General features: G+C 35.0%; 2 protein-coding genes across 3 annotated transcripts in view; both read left to right on the top strand.

The window, feature by feature from the left end:
• The window catches only part of LOC129938910 (uncharacterized), a 406,682-nt gene that overhangs the window by 277,636 nt on the left and 105,525 nt on the right, over positions 1-23,521 (top strand). The window lies entirely within an intron of this gene.
• Positions 1-23,521, top strand: part of LOC129938725 (cingulin) — a 55,816-nt gene that overhangs the window by 8,140 nt on the left and 24,155 nt on the right. For both annotated transcript variants that reach the window (XM_056046453.1, XM_056046445.1), the window contains exon 2: positions 8,827-9,157. In XM_056046453.1, coding sequence (XP_055902428.1) covers positions 8,976-9,157 — 182 coding nt within the window. In that variant the 5' untranslated portion in view covers positions 8,827-8,975. The remainder of the gene's footprint in view (positions 1-8,826; positions 9,158-23,521) is intronic.

Genomic DNA, 23,521 nt, shown 5'->3' with positions numbered 1-23,521 from the left:
TCCTCACAGCGTCTTGCATTAGCAACAGTTTACAAGCAGCGATTGGTATGCCAGTACTTGCCAAACGTGGTAGCATGGGATGTACTGTACCGTTCCTGGCAAGTTCATCTGCCTTACAGTTACCTGGAATGACTCTATGGCCCGGCACCCAGCAAGGGTGAATATTAAACTGTTGCGCCATCTCCATTAGAGATGATAGAAAGTTATGAACTGTTATAGAGTTTGTAGAGACAGAGGACAGAGATTTGATAGCGGCCTGGCTATCAGAGAAAATACGGATATTAGATGTTGATATCACGTTTTCTTTGAGCCAAAACAAGTCTTCTTTTATCGCTAAAAGTTCCGTCTGGAACACGCTACAATGATTGGGAAGGCGGAATGAGAGACTTAATTTCAGTCGTTCAGAGTACACAACTCCACCAACCCCTTCTTTTCTTCAGTTTTAAGTTCAATTGACTTAAATTTTTGTGGAAGGTCTTTGGATTGCGCCGGTAAATTATCAATAAAGAATAAAACGACTCTCCTTTTTTGTGAGAATTGCTCATCTAACGTAACAACAAATGTTTCCAAAAGTTGTCCAGCCATCCACGCCTTGGAGTTTGCCAGGTAACCATTTAACACCGCGAAAACAACGAAGCTTGTTACTTTTACCTATTAAAAGGATTTTGAGTTTTTCAGATCCATCCATGTTTGCAGCCAACATTAAAATAATCCGCTATTTGCTGTGTTTGCTTCAGTGAAATTTTTCGTTTTTAAATGTTAAAATTGTGTCGGGTAAGCATTTGAAAAACAATCCCGTTTTATCAGCATTAAAAATGTTGCATTCATCATACTTTTCTAAGGGATGTGGTAAAACGTTTTTCTTCCATTTATTGCAGTCTTCATCAGGTACATCATTGCTTTCACCACAAGCTTTTTTATGGCACACTCCATGTCTAAAGTAATGAAAGTTTACGTTGACAAACTGATAAATGCGTATTAATGACGTTTTTATTCAGTACCTACCCTCGCTTCCACTTATCAAGCCAGCCAGTTCTTGCCTTAAAATTTGGTTTTCCTGATTTTTTCAAATTTGAGAGCCTTTTATTTGATTATTTCTCCAGATATGAGCATGTTCTGATGCCTAGTTGATGTAAACCAGTCGACGACTGCCTTATCAACATTTAAAAAAAAATGGTTTCTTAATCTTGTGCCTATTCCGAATGAGGCCCCAGATTCGATTGCTGTTATAATCCGTTGTCGAAGGAACTCCATATTTCACAGCAACGTCTTTTTTTCTGGAACCACTTCCTATTTCTTTTATTAGCTGAAATTTCTCTTGAATTGCTATGTTTTCAGAACACGTTAAGATACCATGGTCCAATTTACACTTCAAACAAAATCAACAAGTAAAACACAATATTGCGATTGTATTGGATTGTGCACCACATGAAAAAAAAAACATTTCCTCACCTACTAGTGTTCCAATCCACATATAATGGACAATGTCAATTTCCTGTACATTGGAATATCCTATTTCAATCCTATATCCTATTGATTTTTTCTCATAAATGGGAATTCCCCCATAAAATTCGATTTACGCAGTGTAGCACATCACCAGTTCATCAACTTTTGACAAATAGACGATCCAGGGGTGTCATATGAGCCATAAAGCTTATACAGTTAAGTTATATAGTTAAAGATTTTAACTAAAAATTTGTTAGTAATTGTTAGAAGAAATCTTGAATAAGAGATCATCAGTTTTATATTATGTTGCCTTTAAATTCCCAAAACTAGCCTTCAATTTCAATATTAAATTTTTTGACACAAATAAATAGTGAACATTGAGTGATTTTTACTTGTGACATATAGTAAACAAATTTTGAACTAGAACTTTTATTCAAACATGACATTACGACGGTAGAGAAGTTGAAAAAGTGGGTACCCCGATTCCGTCCGTCTGTCTGTCTTTCCTGGGCTCTACAGTCCAAACAATTCTTTTGATTGAAATAAAGGCTTTAAGCCCATTAGCGAACGGCATTTTTTTCATTTTATTAATACAAAAAAAACAACAGCAGTCCCCATACAAATTTGTTGAGTAAAATATGCGATGTTTCTAAAACTTTCATTAAATTTTGTGTTCTTAATTTGGCTTTTTCTACAAGAACAACATGTTTTCATATTGCTCCGGAAGGGTATCCCTCATAAAACTTTTATTTTGTTTTTGAAGTTTTCTCTAGAACTAATGGACCTATTTCAATAATTTTCTCTTTCTGTGCAAGCTCTTGTCAACGATAAAAGCATCAAATTGATGACGATTTTTGATGATCAAAAATGTATTTTTTTTTATATAAACAAAAATATTAAAAACATTTTTTAAGAAAATTTTAATGCAAAATGTATATTTAAAACGCACTTTATTTAGTGTTTATTAAAAATATTTTTAAGACATATTTAAATTTAAAATGATTTTCGAAAAAAATAAGTTAATCTAGAATCTTTGGAAGAAACTAGCAAGTTCTAACGACCCAGACGAGCATTTTATTTCTTTCAAAATTGATATTCTGTTGGATAAACCTACTTTTCCTTTGGATGCTCTAGAACTGAGATTTAAACACGAATTTCAATAATACAAATGTTCCAAAAAAAAAACAAAAGTGACACTTTTGTTAAACTAATCGCTAAGTGAAAAACATAATAAACGTTTTATATCTGTTGATATAAAGGTGTGATTTAAAGTAAAAAGAGATTCTGAAACGTGTAATTTGTGAGTGCTACACAAACGATTCTTCCCAACTTTTTTGTGTACCTACCTTAATTAGTTTTAATTTAATTTTTTAGAGAAATTTAGGAACATAATTATCATAATTGTAGGGAAAATGCACCATTTTCCCTACAATTCAAGAACCAAACATTTTTCTCTCGACACTTTTTATGTTTTGTTGAAGCCTTTAAGGTCAAAATCTAATAGTAATAAGAGACTCCCGAAAATTGAGTTCGAAAAAACTACGTCAAAAAAACGAAATTTCTATATATCTAAACTAACCAAAAACCCTCTAAACATTTATGTTTTAGCACTTTAATATTTCATATTTTGAAAAATGTTAGAATCTTGAAATGTTTTCATACGTAGGGAGTCATCCAAATTAAATAGTTGGACCATACCTTGCTGGACAACAGTATTTTAAAATAATTTGATTACTTAAGTTGTTTAGCATTTGAAATGTGTAAATATAAGGTTAATATACATATGTATGTTATTTAATTTTTAATTTTTTATAATTAGCAAACCCTAAAAGGGTTTTTTATACCTTTAATATGCCAAAGACACAGTGTGAGCATAAGGAAAAGAGGGAGGGGTTTGATAGGAGGTGTCGGTGTACATTAATTTAAATTTCTGAACAATGCAATGACAGGGAAAGATAGAGCGTGGCAAGGTGTTCCACATTTGCGTAGTACGGCTAAAAAAAGAATCTCTGTACTTCATAGTACCGCCGAAGTTGGGCTCAAGATAAACTGATGGGCATTCCTAGAAGCGTGGGTATTACGGGTATATTGTTTAAGGGGAGGAATGCAACTAGCTATTTCACTAGAGCATAGTCCGTTAAAATAACCGTCTTTTATTTTTAATAGGTTGGTTTTCAACGCTGGCATCAGTAGACAAGCTGAACAAAATTACTTGGTCGCTTGGCTCTGCTTTTAATCATCACTCGCTTACATATAGCTTCAGCATCACTCTCATCACACACACACACTCACGCAAACATTTGGGTTCTCATTGGAAACGCAATACCAACGTTTTCATCATTACCGATGGTGTAACTACTTGAACCTTTCTTTGCTAGTATTATATAAGGCCCATCTCTTTTTGGTGCAAGTTTTGTTGTGAAACCTGCTGATTGTTAGCCTCCTTTACAAAACATTTGTAAGCGGTGAGTAAAAACTCATCTAAGTTTGTAAACCCCCTTCCACCCTCATTTAAAGTCTAGATCCGCCCTTGCTCTGAAGGTTATTAGAATTAACTTCTAGATATTTAAAATTATGAAGGCGGTGAATAGAGTGCTGCGATATTTTATAGTCAAACAAACTAGATGATTTCTTTAAGTATTCTGCATCGAAAAAACGAGTTTTTCTGTTGTTTCTTGACTAATTTTTGACCATTAAGCAGCAGGCACTGGGATTCATGTCTGGAGACTGTCTCTGTCTTGAGAGTATGAAGAGTATTGTAGATGAAACATTCCTTGACCACATGAGCAATTTGTTTCTTATCATTGTCTTGGTTGAAAATAGAAAATCTCAGCAATTTCCAATTTTCCCGCATTTTTTTTGAGATTATTCCTAAGTATATTGAGAAATACTATCTTATCCATAATGCCATCTATAAAAATAACTGCCCTAACCCCGATGCCGCCACACACCCCCATACCATGACTCCGACACCTCCATGCTTGACTGTTTGGCAACAAATTTTTTTTGTTAAGGTCATTGTCTGGTTTTCGCCACACCAATTCTTAACCATCATTTCGAAATTTTATCTTGTTCACTTTACTAATAAACGGTATTGGCTTTGGAATCTTGGAAAAGTAAGCAGCATCTTGAATTATGTTTCTAACGATTTTCCTCGAAATCAAAATTCCCAAATTGTTCGGAAATATCTACCGCTAATTCAGAAGACTTGACTTTCGGTTTTTTGTTTGTATAGAATTAACGACAGACCTTTCTTTTTCCTTGTTTACCTTCAGGGTCGGACGATTCTTTTGTTATTTTCTAAGCTGTCTGCATCTTTCAACCGGTTTACAATGCTGCGAACCGTATAACTGCTTCTGTTGACAACAACTGTTTATAAATATGTATAAGTTAACAACAACTGTTAGGTTAGGTTAGGTTGATGGGCATTTGTGATACCCGTGAGCATTGCTACTCAAGCTAATAAGAAAAACCTATGTGTTCAGTTCAAGCCATTTAGAGGCTTTGACGAAGTTCAGAATGTTCGTACCTGGCGTACTAGAGTGTTCTCCTAAATCCCCGAAGAAATAGTTGCCAAGCAGTTTCTTCCTTTGATGGGAGAGTGCTGGACACTGACACAAAAAGTGCGGAGTGTCTTCATGCACCTCCTCGTCACCGCATCCTCTCCATAGATCATTTGAACTGATTCTCATCTTTTTCATATGATAACCTAACAGATTATGCTCACAAGAGATCGAAGTGATCCCTTGTGCAGCTGCATAACTCTTTCCGTTCTTTGTTTGTTAAAACAGGGCCAGATCTATCTTGTAGTGTCGCAGGTGTCAAGAAGGTTTCACCTTTCATCGGCCTTGATAGTTATTCTTTTTGAGATTTCCTGTTTTAAATAACAGGTAGGATTGCTAACTAGCTGAGCTTGGCTTACGTCAAGCATTCACGCTAATCTTGCTTATTTGTCTGCTTTCTCGTTGCCTAGTATATCGCTGTGGTTGGGAACCAGCAGAGCCTAATGTTGTGCTGTGCGCCAAGAACCTTAAGCTCTTTGCGGCAGCATGAAACAAGCTTTGATTTTACCTCAGTTGCAGTAATCGCTTTTATTTCCGCTTGGCTATCAATGTAAAAGATGATATCAGCTCGTGGTATAGCCATCATTGATACCTTTTTAGCAGCTGTTGTCACTGCCAGGACCTCCGCTTGGAAGACGCTACTGTAGATTGGAAGCCTAAGCGATGCGGTTAACTTGAGAACTTCATAAAGAAGCCTGCCCCTACACCAGTGTCCATTTTAGAGCCATCGGTATGGATAGCTATTGATGACTCACTGGAGAATGGTATATTATCTATCCATTCCTCTCTGCTTGGGATGGAAGACTGGAATGGTTTATTTTTAGTCTGTTGTTCTGGATTAGTTACTGCGTTGTCTTAGTTATAAGTAAAATTTACTGGCTAGCCATCAGATTACCTTTTTATATTAACAAATTTCCAAATGCTTTTAGGGTCAAGCTTAAGAGAATTTTCCATATCTATATAAATAATTGGAAGGAGATTTAAACTCTTCAAAGAGGGTAGCATATACTTCATGATCTACAGCTATCATGCTTTGTATAAGATTTTTCCAAGTCTTGTTTTTCTTGTTTCATAGCATTCAAGCTCTTTCGTATACCAAGGATAACAACGATATCTTTTATCCAAGATTCCAGAACATTGTAAAAGTATGAAACGTCAATGTCAATTAAAATTGATGTATTTCCATAAGTAGATAGATGATCAGAAAGTTCCTTAAAATTAGCTTTCCGAGATTCAACAGAATATGAACAGTCATGGAAATTACTATTTATTAAATGACCGTCCAAGTCAAGAAATACGTCAAATAATGGAATGCCGTACTTATAGCCTCAGATGAAAAAACTAAATCGAGTGGTCTATTTAAAGAATTTTTAATACAGCTAACTTGCTGTAAGTCCTTGAAGATAAAATGGTCTAATAATCTAGAACATCCTGTTAAGAGGAGCAATATTATTCTTTTAGATGACTTTACTAAAAGAATAATATTGTTATCTAAATGATGTCCATGATTTGATCAAGAGCAAGAGAGAGTTCAACAAAAGCTGAGGCTGGGCTTTTTGGAGGAAAGTAGACATTTAAAAGAAATATATCTTTTGACTGCAGAGATCAAGGGCGGATTCTTTTAATCAGAGAGTTTTAGACGAGTTTTTATTTACCTCTCAAAATTGTTCTTTAGTGTTCTGTAAAGGAGGCTGACAAAATTTAAAGAACATAATATGTATCTTAACCTCATATCTACAAATGTCAAGGGCTAAACTGGCAACAGTGTTTTCATTCATTCATTCATTCATTCTTTAATGACTAAAGTAGGTATAGTCTAACTTTTTAATTTGGGCGACATATGAAAGCATTTTAAGATTCCAAGACTTTTCTAAATAAGACATATTCTGGAGCTAAAACACAAAAGTTTAAAGGGTTTTTGGTGCATATGACGCAGAAATGTAAGAAATTGTTTTCAAACGTACCTTTTTTACAAAATGATCTATTCTTTTTTTGTTTCCATTTCTAATAATGCGATGAACGGTAGGGGAGAGTGGGGTACTTAACGTTTGAGTCTCAATAGAACTAACATTTTCGCATCTTAATTTTTTTTTTTAATTTCAGTTATCGTCTTCCATAACTAATTCCAATTAGGAACATATGTTAAATAATTAATTGTAAAATTGAAAAAATTTAGACAAGGTCAGATCACCCTATCATGCCCCCTCCGTCGGCTAAGATGGGGTACCCTGCGGGGCAAGATGGGGTTGAAAACAAGCCAATTTATTTTTGCTGACAAAATTCGCAATTAAACGTTGCATCTTCATCTTCTATACCAGCACAGACAGCCTAGCCTTGATTCATTCTACTCCAAATAACAACCATTGCAAAGCAAACATGGTGTATTTTCAACTTAACTATCACTGCTCTCTATTGATGGGACAGATTTTGATCTTGTTTTTTTTTGGCCACTTTTTTTTTATTAGCTACAGATTTTTTTTTTTGGTTTTCATTAGTTCTCTTATTGGTTTTCTTTTTCTGCCAACTTCTTGTTTTAATAGTCTCTTCTAATTCATTTTTATATGGCGATGTAATTATAATTTCGTTTTTCAACATCGTGAGAAGTTTTCGGTGTTGCTGGAAAGGGCCTTAAAATATAAAAATGCTGGAGAGTAGTTACGGTAAATGTTGATTTTTATGGAGTACTCGCCGTCTTGTTCATTTCAGTGTCATCACCCGTCTTGCCCGCCACCCCGTTTTACCCCCTTCTCCCCTACAAAAATTCAAAAACCCAGAAAATGAGAAAGAATCTGACATACAAAATTTTCGGGATTTTCCATTTTAAATTAAGCAACAAAACTTTAGATCACTTTAGAGAATCGGCCTGGCATCAGCTGTGAAACAAACAAAATCGACTAGTATACCGCTAACATCGTATAAAATTGGCTCGGTAGACAGATTTTCAAAAATATTGCTAGTCACTGCCACTGCCACAGCCACTGTGCATATTCAAATCCTATAGAAAATGGGCGGGTTTTGACTAAAAATTGAACTTTATTAATCTATAAATTGAGTAAAATTGAAAGAAAAAGAAGTAATATTTCTTAACAATGTAAAATGCAAGTCGTGAAGGACTTGTAGCTTGCCTGAGGTAAGGAGTGCTTTATAGACAATTATGTTTTTGATAGTTTTTGTACAATAAACTGAAGCTATAGGCTATTGAAGTAAAAATTTGTTTAAAATGTATATCACTTGAAAAACTAACTAACTACCTTGACCAAAATGTACGTTCAAGGAATGCAGTTGACTGCAAATGAAATCCCTTATTTTGTCTGAACCTGCCCATTGTCTTCCAATGAGTTTACTAAATTAATTGTTTTCTGAATTCTTCCAATAGTGTAAAAAGCCAATTAATAATTGGAAGCAAAACATTTTCGGCAATTGTCAACCGATTTAGTACCGAAAAAATATCGAATATTTGGATAAAATCAACCAACCGTATAAAAGTACAATTTTCGCTTGATAAAAAATAAGCAACTGTCACCTAATTGGATGCTATTGGAAATCTTTTGACAGTTCGACCAATATTGGAAGATCTTCCGATCGTGAACACTTAGCTCAAGTATCCACATATTCTCGCCACTGTATTCCTATGACTATTAAAATTTAGTTTGCACATTGAACACGCGCAATAAGAAGGTGTTGACGCAAGTCTGATAAATAGAAAAACCCATAGATATTTCTTTTTTTTATCTTCTTTTTCATCTCATTAAATAAACAAAAATAATGATTTATTAATTATTTTTTCCTCCTTTTGTTGTTTTTCTTATATTTTTAGATTCATTCATACCCAGAACTGTTGCTTTATCCATCATTTTGGAGCATAGTTGTGAAAGGTAGATCTTGGAATTTATCCGTGAAGATCCTGATTGAAAGTTGAGTTGAGCTGAGCGCCGACGGCCTCTGCGCCGCCATTGTGTTATACCTATGCATCATTTGTATTCATCATCAAAAGGCGATCAACTCTGCCCGTTAGGCTTCCATCCTCAAGTTCGATGGCCGACCAGATGTAAAAGATGCTTTCGCGATTACAAGGAGCACGGTGGGAAGAGGGGAGGTGATGATGTGGCCGCATCGTCGCCGAATCTATCCGATGGATCAAATGCAAAGTAAGTGTTTTTTTGTTGCTTTTTATTTGAAGAGTGTGTTCATCAATACAAACAATAATTTTGATTTGATTGGTGAAAACATCAGCGTGTAAGTGAGTCATGTTTCCACACTAGTTTGTTTCCTTTTTTAATTTACAAAAGTAATATACAAATTCGATGAAAACGATTATAATTATTATTGATTCGAGAATGAAATGTATGTATACAAGATGTTTGTATCAATAAAAGAAGAGTGAAGCCGAGTCGGGCGTTTTGTTTTGACGCGCTAAAAGCGAATCGGTGGGAAATATTTAGTGGAAGTAGATTGGTGTAATCCAAATGAGAGCTGTCATTCATTCCAATCATAATATTGATATTTGTCTATAAAATGAAAATTTGATCGTAGTTTTAGGTTTTGCTTTGAAAATTGAAAAGCCGAATGGAAATAAGGAAATGTTCTATTAAATAAAAAGCATTTTAAGTGCTGCAATAAACTTGAAAAGAGTTTCAACGCTAAAACTTGAGAAAATAAAAAAAAAAATACATCGAAATTAAATGATTGTACCTAGCTAACAGCGGGAAGAGTCAATGTAGGACAAGCCTTCACTATGTAGCAAATGTCTTAAACATTGGGCAGGTTCAGACAGCATAAGGGAGTTCTTGTGCAGTCAACTGGATTCCTTGAACGCGCAATTAGAAAAAGGCAGCTAGTTAATTCTCCAGTTGCCCTGAATTTCAAAATTTAAATCCTTCTTTGCTATTTTTACCTTAAAAAAAAAAAACATAATCAGCTGACATTTTGATATAAGTAGACTTAGGCTTCGGCCACGCAATGAGCGACGAGCGACTGAGCGACCGAGCGACGAGTCGCTGAGCGACCAATCTGAGCGATGGGTGGCCATTTTCTAAACGACACGTCGCTGAGCGATTAGTTGGAAAAATGCCTTCGTCAAGTGCGGTTCATCGTAGCTTACTGGTTGAAAGTCGCGCTCATATTTATAGATCTGTAATAAGATCGAGAATCCGTAGATTTGGTGTACACCCCATAAATCGTGAAAGGGAAAATTATGGTGAATTTCATCATTTATATCTAAATCTTCGCAGATTTCCAGATCGCTTTTGGCAATATTGTCGTATGTCAGTACCATCTTTTGATTTGAGAAATTCTGACTCCAAATTGTATGTTGACGCTCTCTTATTTTTATTTTTTCGCACGTTTTGGGGGCAGCTGGTGCTCTTAGAAGGAGTGCTGTTTGTAAGCATATTGACACTTGAAAGGGTTACATCCTCTTCTTCCAGTAAATCTGATATTGTTTCTGCGAAAAAACGATTTTGAGCCATTGAATAACTTTCTGGTTCTCGAAGATTTCCCTCAGTTAGATCGGGTTCAATTGTCTGCCTCGTAAAGGCCATCATTTCAAAAAATGGCCATTTCGGTTTTGTTGGTGGAGCTTCGGATCCCGATACTGGACGTGGAGCTTTTCGAAGAACCCTTCGAAAAGTGTCTTTTAGGTTTTTCCACTTTAGTTTTACATTGGCTCCTGAAATTTGAAATATAATTATACGTACATATACTATTTACAATTTTTGTATCTTCAATGTTTTCAGATTTCTCGCAACAGGTCTTTCGTTTCGAGATTTAGCTTTTGCTTTTCGAATGGGCAGAAGCACAGTAAGTAACATTGTCTTGGAAACTAGCGTTATCATATGGGAACAACTTGTGGAAGAATATATGCCTATACCAACAACTGACCACCTTCGAAATGTTATTAACGATTACTACCGACGCTGGAAATTTCCTAACTGTTTTGGCAGTATTGATGGTAGACATTGCCAAATTCAATGTCCAGCAAATTCTGGCTCTCATTATTTTAACTACCTGCATTATTTTTCTATTGTACTGCAAGCTGTAGCTGATGCTGACAAAAAGTTTCTAACAATCGAGGTGGGTGGGAGAGGAAAACAAAGTGATGGTGGTACATTTTCTGGATCTACTTTGTTCAAATTACTTGAAGCTGATAAATTTAACGTTCCACCTCCACAAGCATTACCAGAATCAAACATTGTTCTTCCCAATTTTTTAATCGGAGATGAGGCTTACCCCCTGAAAAACTATTTACTAAGACCTTATCCAAGGAGAAACTTAAATGCTCAAACAGAAAACTTCAACAAAAAACTTTCAATCGCAAGAAAATGCATTGAGTGTGCATTTGGCATATTAAGCAAGAAATGGCGGTTTTTACAAAAAAACATCGAAACGAAGCCAAGCACTGCAGTTCGTTTAATTAAATGTGCTTGTATACTGCACAATTTTGTGAGAGAGTGCGATGGCGACAGTGACCTTGATTATATACACGTGTCTGCAGAAATGGCTAATGACTTAGCTCAAACAAATGCAACCACCCAAGAAGAACAGTCCCGTTATAACAGAAGCTCAAGCAATGCGTTGAATACAAGAAACGAGCTTGTGCAATATTTTTGGGAATTCGGGCATTGAACAAAAAACACTACTATTTGTAAAGATTAAATAAATTAAACTTACCAGCACAATTACAAATTTGTCCAACTTTTTCCCACTCTTTATCGGTGACATTTTTATTTTTGTGATCTTTGTGGGTGTCCTGCCATAGCATTGGGCGGCTTTGGACAGCTGAAATTAAACTTTCAATGTTTATTGTAGACATCTTTTTTTTACGTCGCTCAGCGATCGACTGAAAAATTAAAACAAATTTGATTGCTAAGCGACGTCGCTCTTTCGCTTGAAAATTCGCTCAGTCGCTTACGGCTTATGTGGCCACCTCCATACGATTTCATGTGTTCTAATTTATTTGAGTCGCTCAGCGGCTCGTCGCTCGGTCGCTCAGTCGCTCGTCGCTCATTACGTGGCCGGACCCTTAACTTGATAGCAAGTGAGATTTATGTTGGCTAACTTTTCAATAAAGCTACCTCAATCAGAAGGCAATCTTCGCCAGTCGCCCAACCAGATACCACTGATGGTAGTTTACATTTCCTGATTGGAAAACATTGGGCAGGTTCAGTCAACTGCATTCTTTTTTTGTATTTTGCATTGTAAAGAAATATAACTCATTCTTTTTTCAATTTGACAAGTAAATATGCAGAACTAAATAAATTACAGAATAATAAAGTTCAGCTTTCATTTTAATGAAAAAAGATCATCTGCTGTCATTTTGACTTAAGTCAAAATAAAAATAGTATCCGTCACATGTGTTTCGGCAACGTATAAAACTGAATCGATTAGTTGAGTACGTTCTTTTCGGAAGCGGCCCATAAATAACGCATTTAGTTGAATTCAACTTTTCCCTGTAGCAAGTTCTTTAACATTATTTGTCAATAGTAGGCATGTTCGATAATATGATGGGTCGCTGAGCTCTGAACCTATTTAAATGAGGTTTGTTCACTTCAATTTAGTTGTGATCAATGTAAGGTGTCTTATTTTTGTACTCAAAATTCACTTTTAACGTTGTGTATGTTTTTCTTATAAATAACGGATATCAAGTGTGATGTTTAATCTTAGTTTTTTGTTGTCTTTTATTCGAATAAAATGTTTTAAATTTGTACAAATGAGAAGGTTTCATCTTTTAATTTAAACTTATGGATAATGGTCTTGATTCAAACTTGACCAACATTGTGTCCCGTTAAAATTGTACAACTTCTGTTTTCAATAAGATGATGGAAATATTGGACAGCTTTGTACGCTGCAAGTAATGCTCTATCGTATGTGCTTTTGACTTTTTGGGATTCAGTCATTTTGTTCAAATAGGATCCTAAGGGTCTAAGTTCATCATTTACCAGCTCGTGAATTGCAGTACAAATGCAATAATTACTTGCATCGACATGAAGTTTGAGCTAGGATGGGCTAAGAGAACTGCGTTTGCCAAAATATGTTTGCATTTTTCGAATGCTTGTTCAGATTTTGCGTTTCATTCAATGACAGATTTGTCTGTTTTCTTGTTGCCCTTAATGAGCTTTTGCAATTTTCCTGAACAAAAGCTGCATGTGGAAAAGATCTACGATAGAAATTCAACATTGCGATAAATCTTTTGAGTTCAAAAGCTAAAGTAGGTTTTTCGAACGATGACAAAGTTTCGATTTTTTCTTTTGTAGCACTGATCAACCATCTTTTGAGATTCTATGTCCCAAAAAGTTTACTTCAGACTGGGCGGATTTGCATTTTGATATATGTATTAATTCCTAACTTATTTTCGCGTAAACGCTGGAGAACAATACGAATATGTTCCAAATGGTCTTCTGGAGTCGATGAAGCGATGCAAATGTCATCAATGTAGACAATTATCAGATCTTGAAAAATTTGATTCATGCGTTACGTAATCCAAAAACCATGACAGTAAATTCAAACAGACCAAATGAGGTTATAATGGTTGTTTTTTCGCGATCTTCTTTGGCGATTGGTATCTGATTCTATGCACGTTCCAAATCGATTACTAAAAAAATGAACTTGCCGCACATTTTATGGGTGTAATCCTGAATATGTGGAATAGGATACCGGTCAGGTATGGTAACTGCGTTAAGGCGGCGATAATCACCACATGGTCGCCATTTACCTTTTTCTTTTTTGTGAGCCTTGTGAAGGGGTCTAACCCATTGACTGCTACTTGGTTGGCTGATGTTTTGTTTCAACATTCAATCGAATTCGGCTTTCGCTATATTGTACATTTCAGGATTTAATCGGCGAAGTTTGGTGGACCTGTTGTTATTATGTGATGCCTTACTGTTGTTTCTGACGGAGAAATTAAAGCTTGGAATGGTTGTGTTAACTCTTTGTATTGTTCTAACAACGACTTGATATTTCGAGGCAAATTTTGTGCAAAGAGTAAAAATTCGTTCGATTTTTTTATATCATGCAATTGTACTTGCCCCAAGTCTTGTTGTTGTGTGCTTTTTTCTTCGTAGATTAAATAGCAGTCCAAATTCGTGAATGAAATCTGCTCCGATTATTGGTCGAGTCACATCCGCAACAATAAACATCCAATCTATTTTTCTTCTAAATCCTAAATCGATTTTAATAATTTTTGTATCGTATGTTTTGATTGGAGTTCCATTGGTAGAAAATAAGGAATATCTGTTGTCTGGTTTGTCATGTTTGGTGGGAGGTAAGACCGAAAAGACTTCACCTGTGTTTACGAGATATCCTTGGTTTGTTTTTTCGATCTCGGATAAATAAGCGATGGCTTTCATTTGTGTCAGCTCTGTGCAGTGTCGCTTCCGATGAGAGAGCCTCCTTAAGTTTTCCGAGAGGTCGAATTTTTTGAATTGGCAAGGTTCAACGCTTTCTTTTGCATCCTTGCCTAGGCTTACTTCGACTTTTGGTTAAATCTCTCTTTTGTGAGTCATGCTTTCTGCTTCCAACAGATCTTGATGTTCTTAGTTCTTCGACTTGTTTTTAAAGCGCATCGATTCTTGATAAAATTTCAGATTGGCTTCCAACTGTTGATATGTTTGAGATGCTCTGCATTTCGGCCATCGTGTCAGCTTGCTTTGAAAGCGTCGTTAAATCGCCTGACCCAATGCAAATAACGGCTCCAATGTTATCCGGAAGTCTTTCCAACCACAAAGTTTTGGGTACATCATCGGAAAGTTGGTTTTTCACAAGTTCTTTCATTTTTTTCAGAAGCTTAGATGGATCCAAGTCACCAAGCTCAACACTGTTTATCAATTAACGCAACTTCTTTTGATCAGATACAGTAAATTCTGCTTTTATGACTTTTTTTCAGTTCTTTATATGGATATTTGGTGGATTTCTAAGTGAATCACTGACACGTGAAGAAATATTTTGATCTAATGAAGCAACGACGTAGTGAAATTTTGTTTGCAAGTTGAACTACGCCTGAATAAAACATAGGTCGGGTTGGTCTTGAAAAATGGTGGTGGCTTGATAGAAACACGATGCAATTCCCCGCTAACGTTTTGTTTGTCCTGGTCATCATCTGGCATTTTCAATTATTTGCTTTAGAACTTTCGAGAAATTTAACAATTTTTTTTTCTTGCTATGCGTACTCTTTTTCAATGAAGGGGTCATCAATATGGATAATGGTCTTGGTTCAAACTTGACCAATACCAATTCAATAAAATTTAAGTTAAAAAATCAAAAGACGAAAGCGTATCGGAAAACTAAAACAAATAATTTCTTAATTTAATCTAGTTAAATAAATTAATGATAATATATCTATAGCTGTTACAAACTTAAACAAAAAAAATTATGGCGACAACTTAAATAGAAAAAGAAGAATATAAGCGTGATCATTATTTCTACATTTTGCACATTTTTTATTTTTTTTACAGTTTTATGAAGACAATTCTGACAGTTTTTCATCTTTTATATGTATATCTAGCGAAAGCGAACAAAATACAAAGTAAATATTTGATCGGTGCTATATAATGCTGCTTCAGTACGCACTGGGTTCCAGCAATTGAACAGACCTAGTAATTTGAAGTAAGCAGCTGTCAAACCAATGTAATGTATCAATTGGGTCAATCCAATCCATTTTCTATGTGAATGTCAATGAATTCGTTACAGCAACGCGTACAACGAATTCTGTCGACCACTTTAGGGACATTTCTGTTGAATTAATTTCCTTAATTGGAAGGCAATTTTTGGCAGCTGGCCAATCAGATACTAAAAACTTACCTTACCTTCAAGTCCTTTATGTCGTCTGAACGTGACAATCAAACACCAACATTCAAAAAGAAATAATCGTATAATATTTAAATACAAATATTAATCACTTATATTATCATAGGCGATAGAACTATAACCGAAACAATTACGTCACTTGAACACCACCGCAATGCTTCATGCCTTTCGTTTGTTCTATCGATATTTTTATAAACAGTGTTCTCTCGAATTAGCATTCCCCCCCTCAAACAATTCAGCCGTAATACTCGTACTCCTAGCTCGATTTTGGACGTACTGTCAAGTATAGAGATTCTTTTATTAACCGCACATCAAGAATGTGGAATGCTTTACCCAGCTCTGTTTTTCCCTATCATTTTGATATTCAAAACTTCAAGACCAATGTGCATCGGTATCTCTTCTTTAATCTTTCCCTATTTTCCTTAAGCTCGCACTGTGTTTAAAATTTAAACATATTAAGGGTATTAATAACCCCTTGACTGCCCGTTTATTATAAAAAAAAATATAATTTTATAAATATATATGTTTATATAGATTTTAAAAACAAAAATAGATTATTTTAAGTTCAAAACACAAATAAAAATAAATATGACAGTTCCGTATTGACGAGTTTTTTAGCTGGATGAATTTAAACTTCGTAGTCAATAGCTTTATGAATTCGCCCAATTAAGCTGAGCATGTTGCAAATATTGCTTTCTCTTGACGTTCAATATTTAAGGTTACTAATTTTGACATTTCAAAAAATTATTTCTGTACCACCTTTAACTTTAAGCAAGGCATTTAAATCCGAATATAGAAGTAATTAAGGAAATAAAAATAGATGGAGAAAACTAAAAAATGTATTTAAAATTACACATTTTGGATACAATACAACATTTAACACTTTGATGGTTGTTTTAACTTAAAAGTCTTACAATAAATAAGCCAAAGTAGATTTGAATCTACGGTCCTTTTGGAAAAATTAAAGGATTTTATAAAAAAAACTTAGGACTTATGAGCTAGAGCTGCTTTTATGATTGTGAAAAACTAAATTTATTGAGTTGCTCTGCTCGCGTAGCAGTAAGAACGCGCTTCTGCACCCCTGTATGGCCCCTGATGTTCCCGTTGTGTCGAACCTCCAGTTACTCTTAACCAAAAATGTTGTATTCTCTTCCAAAACAACTCAATAACAAAAACAAAACCTGCCACAATATACAACGCACTAAACAAAGCCATAATAAACTTAAATCTTTCCACAGCAATTGGTCCTGTTTCGGGGGAGAATTTTCTTGGTGAAAAACTGACATGTTTCAATTTTTCAAAATGTTCTATCCAGCGTAACAAAAGTCCTCCTTCTATCATTCGCAAAAGGATCATATCAACTACTTGTGCCATCGATGAGTGTGGTTGGAAGAAGACACAGATATGCTCCGTAAATAGAGGCTCCATCACCAATTCTGCCAATTCCGATTCACTGTGAGTTAAATAAAAATACAAGAACGAATCTATAACGGCACTGTTTTTCGTCAAAGCTTGGTTAAGTTTCCTATCGGTTGTCAATTCGACATATTTGATACTATCTATTCCTGAGAAATTTCGAAACAACGGGAAATACGCCGTTTGCATGTGAATTGTATAGTGCTCTTCCAAGAGCTGTGTCACTGTGAGTCGATTCGTTGTAAGGATCATGCTGCGATATGAGTCGAACAGCTTCCCCAGGTATACAGACCGAATGGTCAGAAGGCCAAAACTCCAAATAATGAAACATATTCGTAGAAAATTATTCCTCGGTAAATGTCCTATAGCCATTCCAATGGCTATAACCAGTGAATTAAAGATTGTCGGCCGATTCGGTTGAAGTTTAAACAATTCCACTAAATAGGGGTTTTTCGAGACTCCAGCTATACATGCTGCAGCACCAATAAGAAGTATCACTGTACACATCCAAACTGACGAATGAAAAGGTGCAAAAAGCCAAGAAAATTTTAGAAACTCTCCAGGAGGTCGGAACATAGCGATAACAAACCAATTGTTAAAGTAAGAAACGCTTGTGGAGAAAATCATGTCCTGCAAAGGTCCGTGTCGATAGAAACCAATCATGATATCAGCTTTGCCATTCTTGAGCTCAAAAGTTGAAATAATTAACTTCGGTCTTATATTTGATCAAAAATGCACATGACTTACCAACTTAAAAGACCCAAAAGCAGTACCATTTGCCCAAACTTCCAGTCGATCGTAAACTATTGCTCGAATGAATTTAACTTCAAAATTCATCTTTGTCTGTAGGGCATCGAGAATCTGCCATTCAATGCCCCAAAGTTCTGGCAATCCTCGAAAGTAACGAATTTTTCTTCCAAACAAAAAATTTCTTGTCAGAACTCGAAGAGTACAACCGTGAATATTTTTTAATTTTTCTGGGAATGAATTAACATTTTTCACTTCCAATGAGTTATTGGAAATTTGGCGAATTTTAATTGGTTGAGATGATCTACAATTTGTTTGCTGATATGGGAAGTATGTATAAACATGCACTTCTCCAATTCTGGGCTCAATGAAAACATTAACATTGTCTAGCATTCGAAAAAACAAGTCTGCAAATATTTTCTCAATCCAAGTTAGAATCTGATGTTCGTGAACTTTTGACGTTTTAAAAATAATCAAGAAATACATTGGAGCATTACCCTTGTATTCGTCTATCGCTGGTAATAGGCGCCTTTTCCAATAATAAAAGCTTTTTATTTTCAAACTTCCCTTTGTTTCGTTAAATAAACTTACCGAAAAGATTCATATGAATCAATGATTAGAAGATTAAAATCTCCAACAGATTGATTTCCTTCATTATTAAAATCCAATTGAATACGGAAATTCCATTGAATTTTAAGAATTTCTTCAACAATCTCAATAAAGTAGGATTTATGAGAATTGCAGCTTGTTTCAATGGTTATGTCTAGCAGAGATGCAGTCCTATTAAAGAAGTTAGATAATTCGTATTTAATAGCACCAAATAATAAACTGGATTGACTTCCATGGTTTGTTGGAAAAGAAATTAGTAGGACACAAAACAATAGACAGAACATAATAATACCGAAAAGAGAGTAATACTATACTGTTTTTTCAGGAATGGAATCAATTTGGAATTACCTCTTTATCCATTAAACCATTAATCTTGTAACAATTTGTTGAATATCTAAGCTTCTTAAATTAACTAATTTTTTAACATATCATTAATTATGACATTCGCCAGACAAATAAATTATATATAATGTGGATATTAATGACGTTTGAAGTAATGAAACATATAAAGCTTTTTATTTAAGCTGAAATTGAGTATGGAAACCCAACGGTATACTTTGTTCCTCGAAAATGTTTAACGAAAATGTGATATTCTTAAAAGTTAAGTTTCGTTTATTGACAGAAAAATGTTTCAATATTAGTTAATTCAATATTGTATCTATCTCTTTTTTGCTATTAGTTTTTCACCAAAAAAGTGACATCTCGTTCGGAGTGCGTTAAAAAACATTGACCTGATGTTTCAAACGTCAAAAATAATTAAAATAACCGAAAGAACAGACCGCTCTGTCTGTAGATCTTTGCAACAGCTGCAGCGTTGACCCCTATTTCGGCTGCAGTTCCAGTTGTAACTCCGTTTCTTATTTTTTTTGTTCACCAAATTAGGCTGCTGTTTCACTTCTAAATGGTTAAACACAGAATGATAACGGAGCGGCAACTGTTTACCTATTTTAACTAGGGTGGGATTAGTAACCTTTAAAATTTAGACAACTTAAACTATGAATCAGCAATTAAAAAAGTCGAAATCTTTGTAAAGAGTGTTTTTCGGACGTAATTCTATTGTTTTAAAAAAGATTTTACGGAAGGACTATCGCGGTTAGCTCCAGCCGAGAGCCTCAATTCTCGACTACTTTTTTGCAGAAGCCACATGTTAGCAAAAGGCCTCTTTCACACGAGACGGTTTCGTCCGTACGGTTAAAATCCGTACGGTTTTTATCCGTGAGCCATTAATTGTAAACTAATAAAATTAACTAAAACTTTCACACTGGACGAAAACGGGTTTTTTTCTGTACCGACGATCTAAAGCCACCGTCTCAACGACTGAAATATACGGCGACCGTGCCGTCGTCGTCTTATCAGTGGCGTACGTGACTACGCGAACGCATTCACAAAAGACGATTTTTATTCGTCTGCCGTCCGTTTTTGTGGTCACTTGTTCTAAAGAAAAATATCTAAAATATAACCAAACGTAGACGATTCACGGAAAAAATACGTTATGTGGCCGGACGAAACCGTCTCGTGTGAAAGAGGTCTATCGCGGCTAATATTCTCTTCCAAGGCGTTAATAGTCTAGGGCGAAAGCAAGTGACTTCACATAATCCCAAACAAAATAGTATTAAATCGCACATCTCACCAACTGTTTTCTTTAATAAATTGATTTTTGTGTCGGGTGAAAGGAACCAATACACGATTTTCAAAATTACCATAAATCAAGTGACAGCTGTCAAAAATACCAACTCAGAAAAAAGTATTAAAAATAAATAAGGTGGCGCAACAGTCCTTTAAGAAATAGTTCCTAGTGCCTGTGTGCGAGTAATATTATCGGGGATGAATGGGACCAACAATTTTTAGCCAAATCCGAACGGCTGATTTGAGGAAGCACTTTTCATGACAAGAATTACTCTTGTAGGATTTGTCAATTCCTCGCAAGAGGCAGTACCCGCGAAAAAAACTTTTAGGTGGCACAATACTTCTCGCATGACAGTCCAACGCACTAACCATCAAGCCACAGGCACCCAAAAAAAGTATTGCCAGATCACACGTTTAAAAAAGCACTCGATACAACCTATATTACTATCATGGACTGACTCACGGGACCTAGTGAATACGCTGACATTAGCTCTTGTAGTTTTCTTGACACATCCGACGAACGTTATAAAATCACGCCAGGATAATACTATAGCTTTTATATACAAACGGCAGCAATGACTAGCAAGTTTTTATTCAATTTAGCTGAAGTTGACAGTTGAAGTTATATGAACTCGGCGTTGGCTTTAAAAGTTTTAAAATGTCTAGAGCCATAATCATCCAATACAAAACTTCCTCTGTCTAAACCCATCTATCAGCAGAACTCCCTTAATGCTTATCAAAATCATTTTAGTAAACCTAATAAGATATTGAAGCAATCTCACAAACTTAATGATAGATACTTGTGGCCGAATAATGGTTATATATCATGTTGGTGTAATAATGGAAACCCATAATTTATTTGATTAATGAAATTTCCTCATGATGTTAAAAAATCGAGCTATTGGAAATTGAAGTATTATACAATAACTCGCCATTGAGAAAGAAACATTTTGTTAATCGTATGTCACTATTGTCAAACATGGCAGGTGTGTGCTTCTTTATTCTAATAAACTTCATTCAGTGTTTTCTTGGGGACAAGTCACTCATGATGAACGAAGCTACTATTCATGCACTGTCAAATTCATTTAATAAATCTTCTACTGCATTGGACGTAACTGTTGCAGGGCAATTCAACGAAAGTATACAGCTTTTTACTGAAATATTGGAGGAAGTTCTTAAGTTAGAATGGAATTTTAAATTTCATTTAGAGCTTAATAACGACAACGAAGAAAGTAGTTTATCTATCAGTGACCACAATTTATGGTTTATAGAGTCATACAAAGGTTTTCAGTGAGTACAATTTACGTCAAGAAAATCTCGTATTCTATTATTAATACAATTTTTTTATAATCATCCTACAGGAGACTGTTTTCTTTGATAAGTGATCACAAAGGCCACAATCAACTTTTTTTCTTCATTGTCTTGATGACGAATGAAAAACCTTATCAACTCATGGAAAGTATTTTTCAGGACATGTTTTCAATAATGCTTGACAATGTCAATATTTTGATTGAAACACCAAAATCAATTGTGGAGTTTTATACTTTTTTTCCTTACCGCAAATCGTCTTGTCGAAATACGCTCCCAATCAAAATTCATCAATACCCTCATAATTTTTTGAATTTCCTGAGCACTCCTTTATTATTTCCATCAAAGTTCATAAATCTTCATGGCTGTTCCTTGAAAATAATCACAAGGAACACCGTGTTGTTCACAGAAAGAATAAAATTTTACAATGGCAATCAGCCAGAATTGTTTGCTCTTGAAATCGAATTGCTGGAGGTGATATCAGCTAAATTGAACTTTAAACCAAGTTTCAATACAGTCAGTGGAAATGAAAATATTGAAGTTTTTAAAAATGGAACAGCTCTGGGGCCATTTAACTTGGTGAGTCCAAAAGTTCTAAAGCAGCACAATTACCGTTTTTTCACTGCTTTTCATTTTACTTTCAGCTAAAGATGGGATATGGAGAAATCGTTATGGGCTTCTATATACACGGTACTGTTCATGATCAATTCTTTTCTCCGAGTATTGACTACATTGAAGTTCCTATGGTCATTGCCCTTATTCATCCACAATCTAATTTTCGAACCTTTTCAATGCTTTTTGCTCCGTTTGAATCTATTGTATGGCTGTGCAACTTAATGGTTTTGATAGCTGTTTGTATTGGTACGTTGCTGACATCTTCAAATCCAAACTTAGTTCGACTTTTACACCTTCGACGGAATCGACCTAGATTGCTTAATATCTTAGCCGTAGCTATTGGCCACACAATAAATTCTCCACCTCGAAGGACATTTCTTCGACTTTGGTTCATCGCATGGAGCTTAGGAGCTCTAACAATTAGAGCAATTTATCAGGGAAAATTATTTGACTCATATCGACATTCGATTGTTCCGCAAATACCCTTGACAGTTCAACAACTGTCAGAACAAGATTTCACAATTTTCTTACATAAGCAATACATTCCTATTATAAATGATTGGGCAGAAAATTTGAAGTTCAAGGAATTGGAAATTTTTCAAAAGTTACACAACTTACATCCAAAAACAGCAGTTGTTAGTCCAATTTTGTATTTTTACGCCTACTACACTCAGCGTGAAATCGAAGAACTATTCATGGAACCTTTATTTAGACAGTCCATCTGCATGTATTTTAGACAACACTCATCGATGACAGATGTCGTGAATTCGATTATTAGTCGAATGAATGAAGCTGGACTTTTGCTACGTTGGAAGGAATATTTTGAGTATTTAAATCGTATTAATTTTAGACCAAAGAAATATGTACCTATCAAAGAACCTATAGTCTTAAGTCGTTTTAAGTATGTTGTATATTTATTTTTTGTTCTTTACCTAATTTGTGGGATAGTTTTTGTAATTGAGTTATTGTGGGTAAAGTTTTAAAAGAAGATTAAATATAATTTAGAGTGCGTACTTTTATTATTATCGTTACATCCTAAAAATATCAAAGACACGTTTTGAAATGTTAATCTCTTTTGCTTTTTTAATAGCACCTTTTTGGGCAGCTTAAATTTTTGAAGTTGTCATCATTTGACATTTTACAATTGTAACGTCTAATACCAAAGGCAGTCTTTTTAACACTGAGCTTTATTTGATCTTCCTCATCCTTACTTACTAATTACATTGTGTTCTTACATACTACCTTACAATATTCCCAGTATTGTATATAAGTGTTAGTATAAACTTATATTCTATGTTCTATGATATTCCATGATTTGTGTTTATCGTATAAGGGTGCCTATACACTTCAACATCCCCCTTAAATTGCGCAGTACACGAATGAAAATCAGG

Source organism: Eupeodes corollae, chromosome 1 (genome assembly GCF_945859685.1).
Source record: "Eupeodes corollae chromosome 1, idEupCoro1.1, whole genome shotgun sequence".
NCBI classification, from domain to species: Eukaryota; Metazoa; Arthropoda; class Insecta; order Diptera; family Syrphidae; genus Eupeodes; species Eupeodes corollae.
Note: the sequence above shows the minus strand (reverse complement) of the source record. Positions and strands in the feature narration are given on the sequence as shown.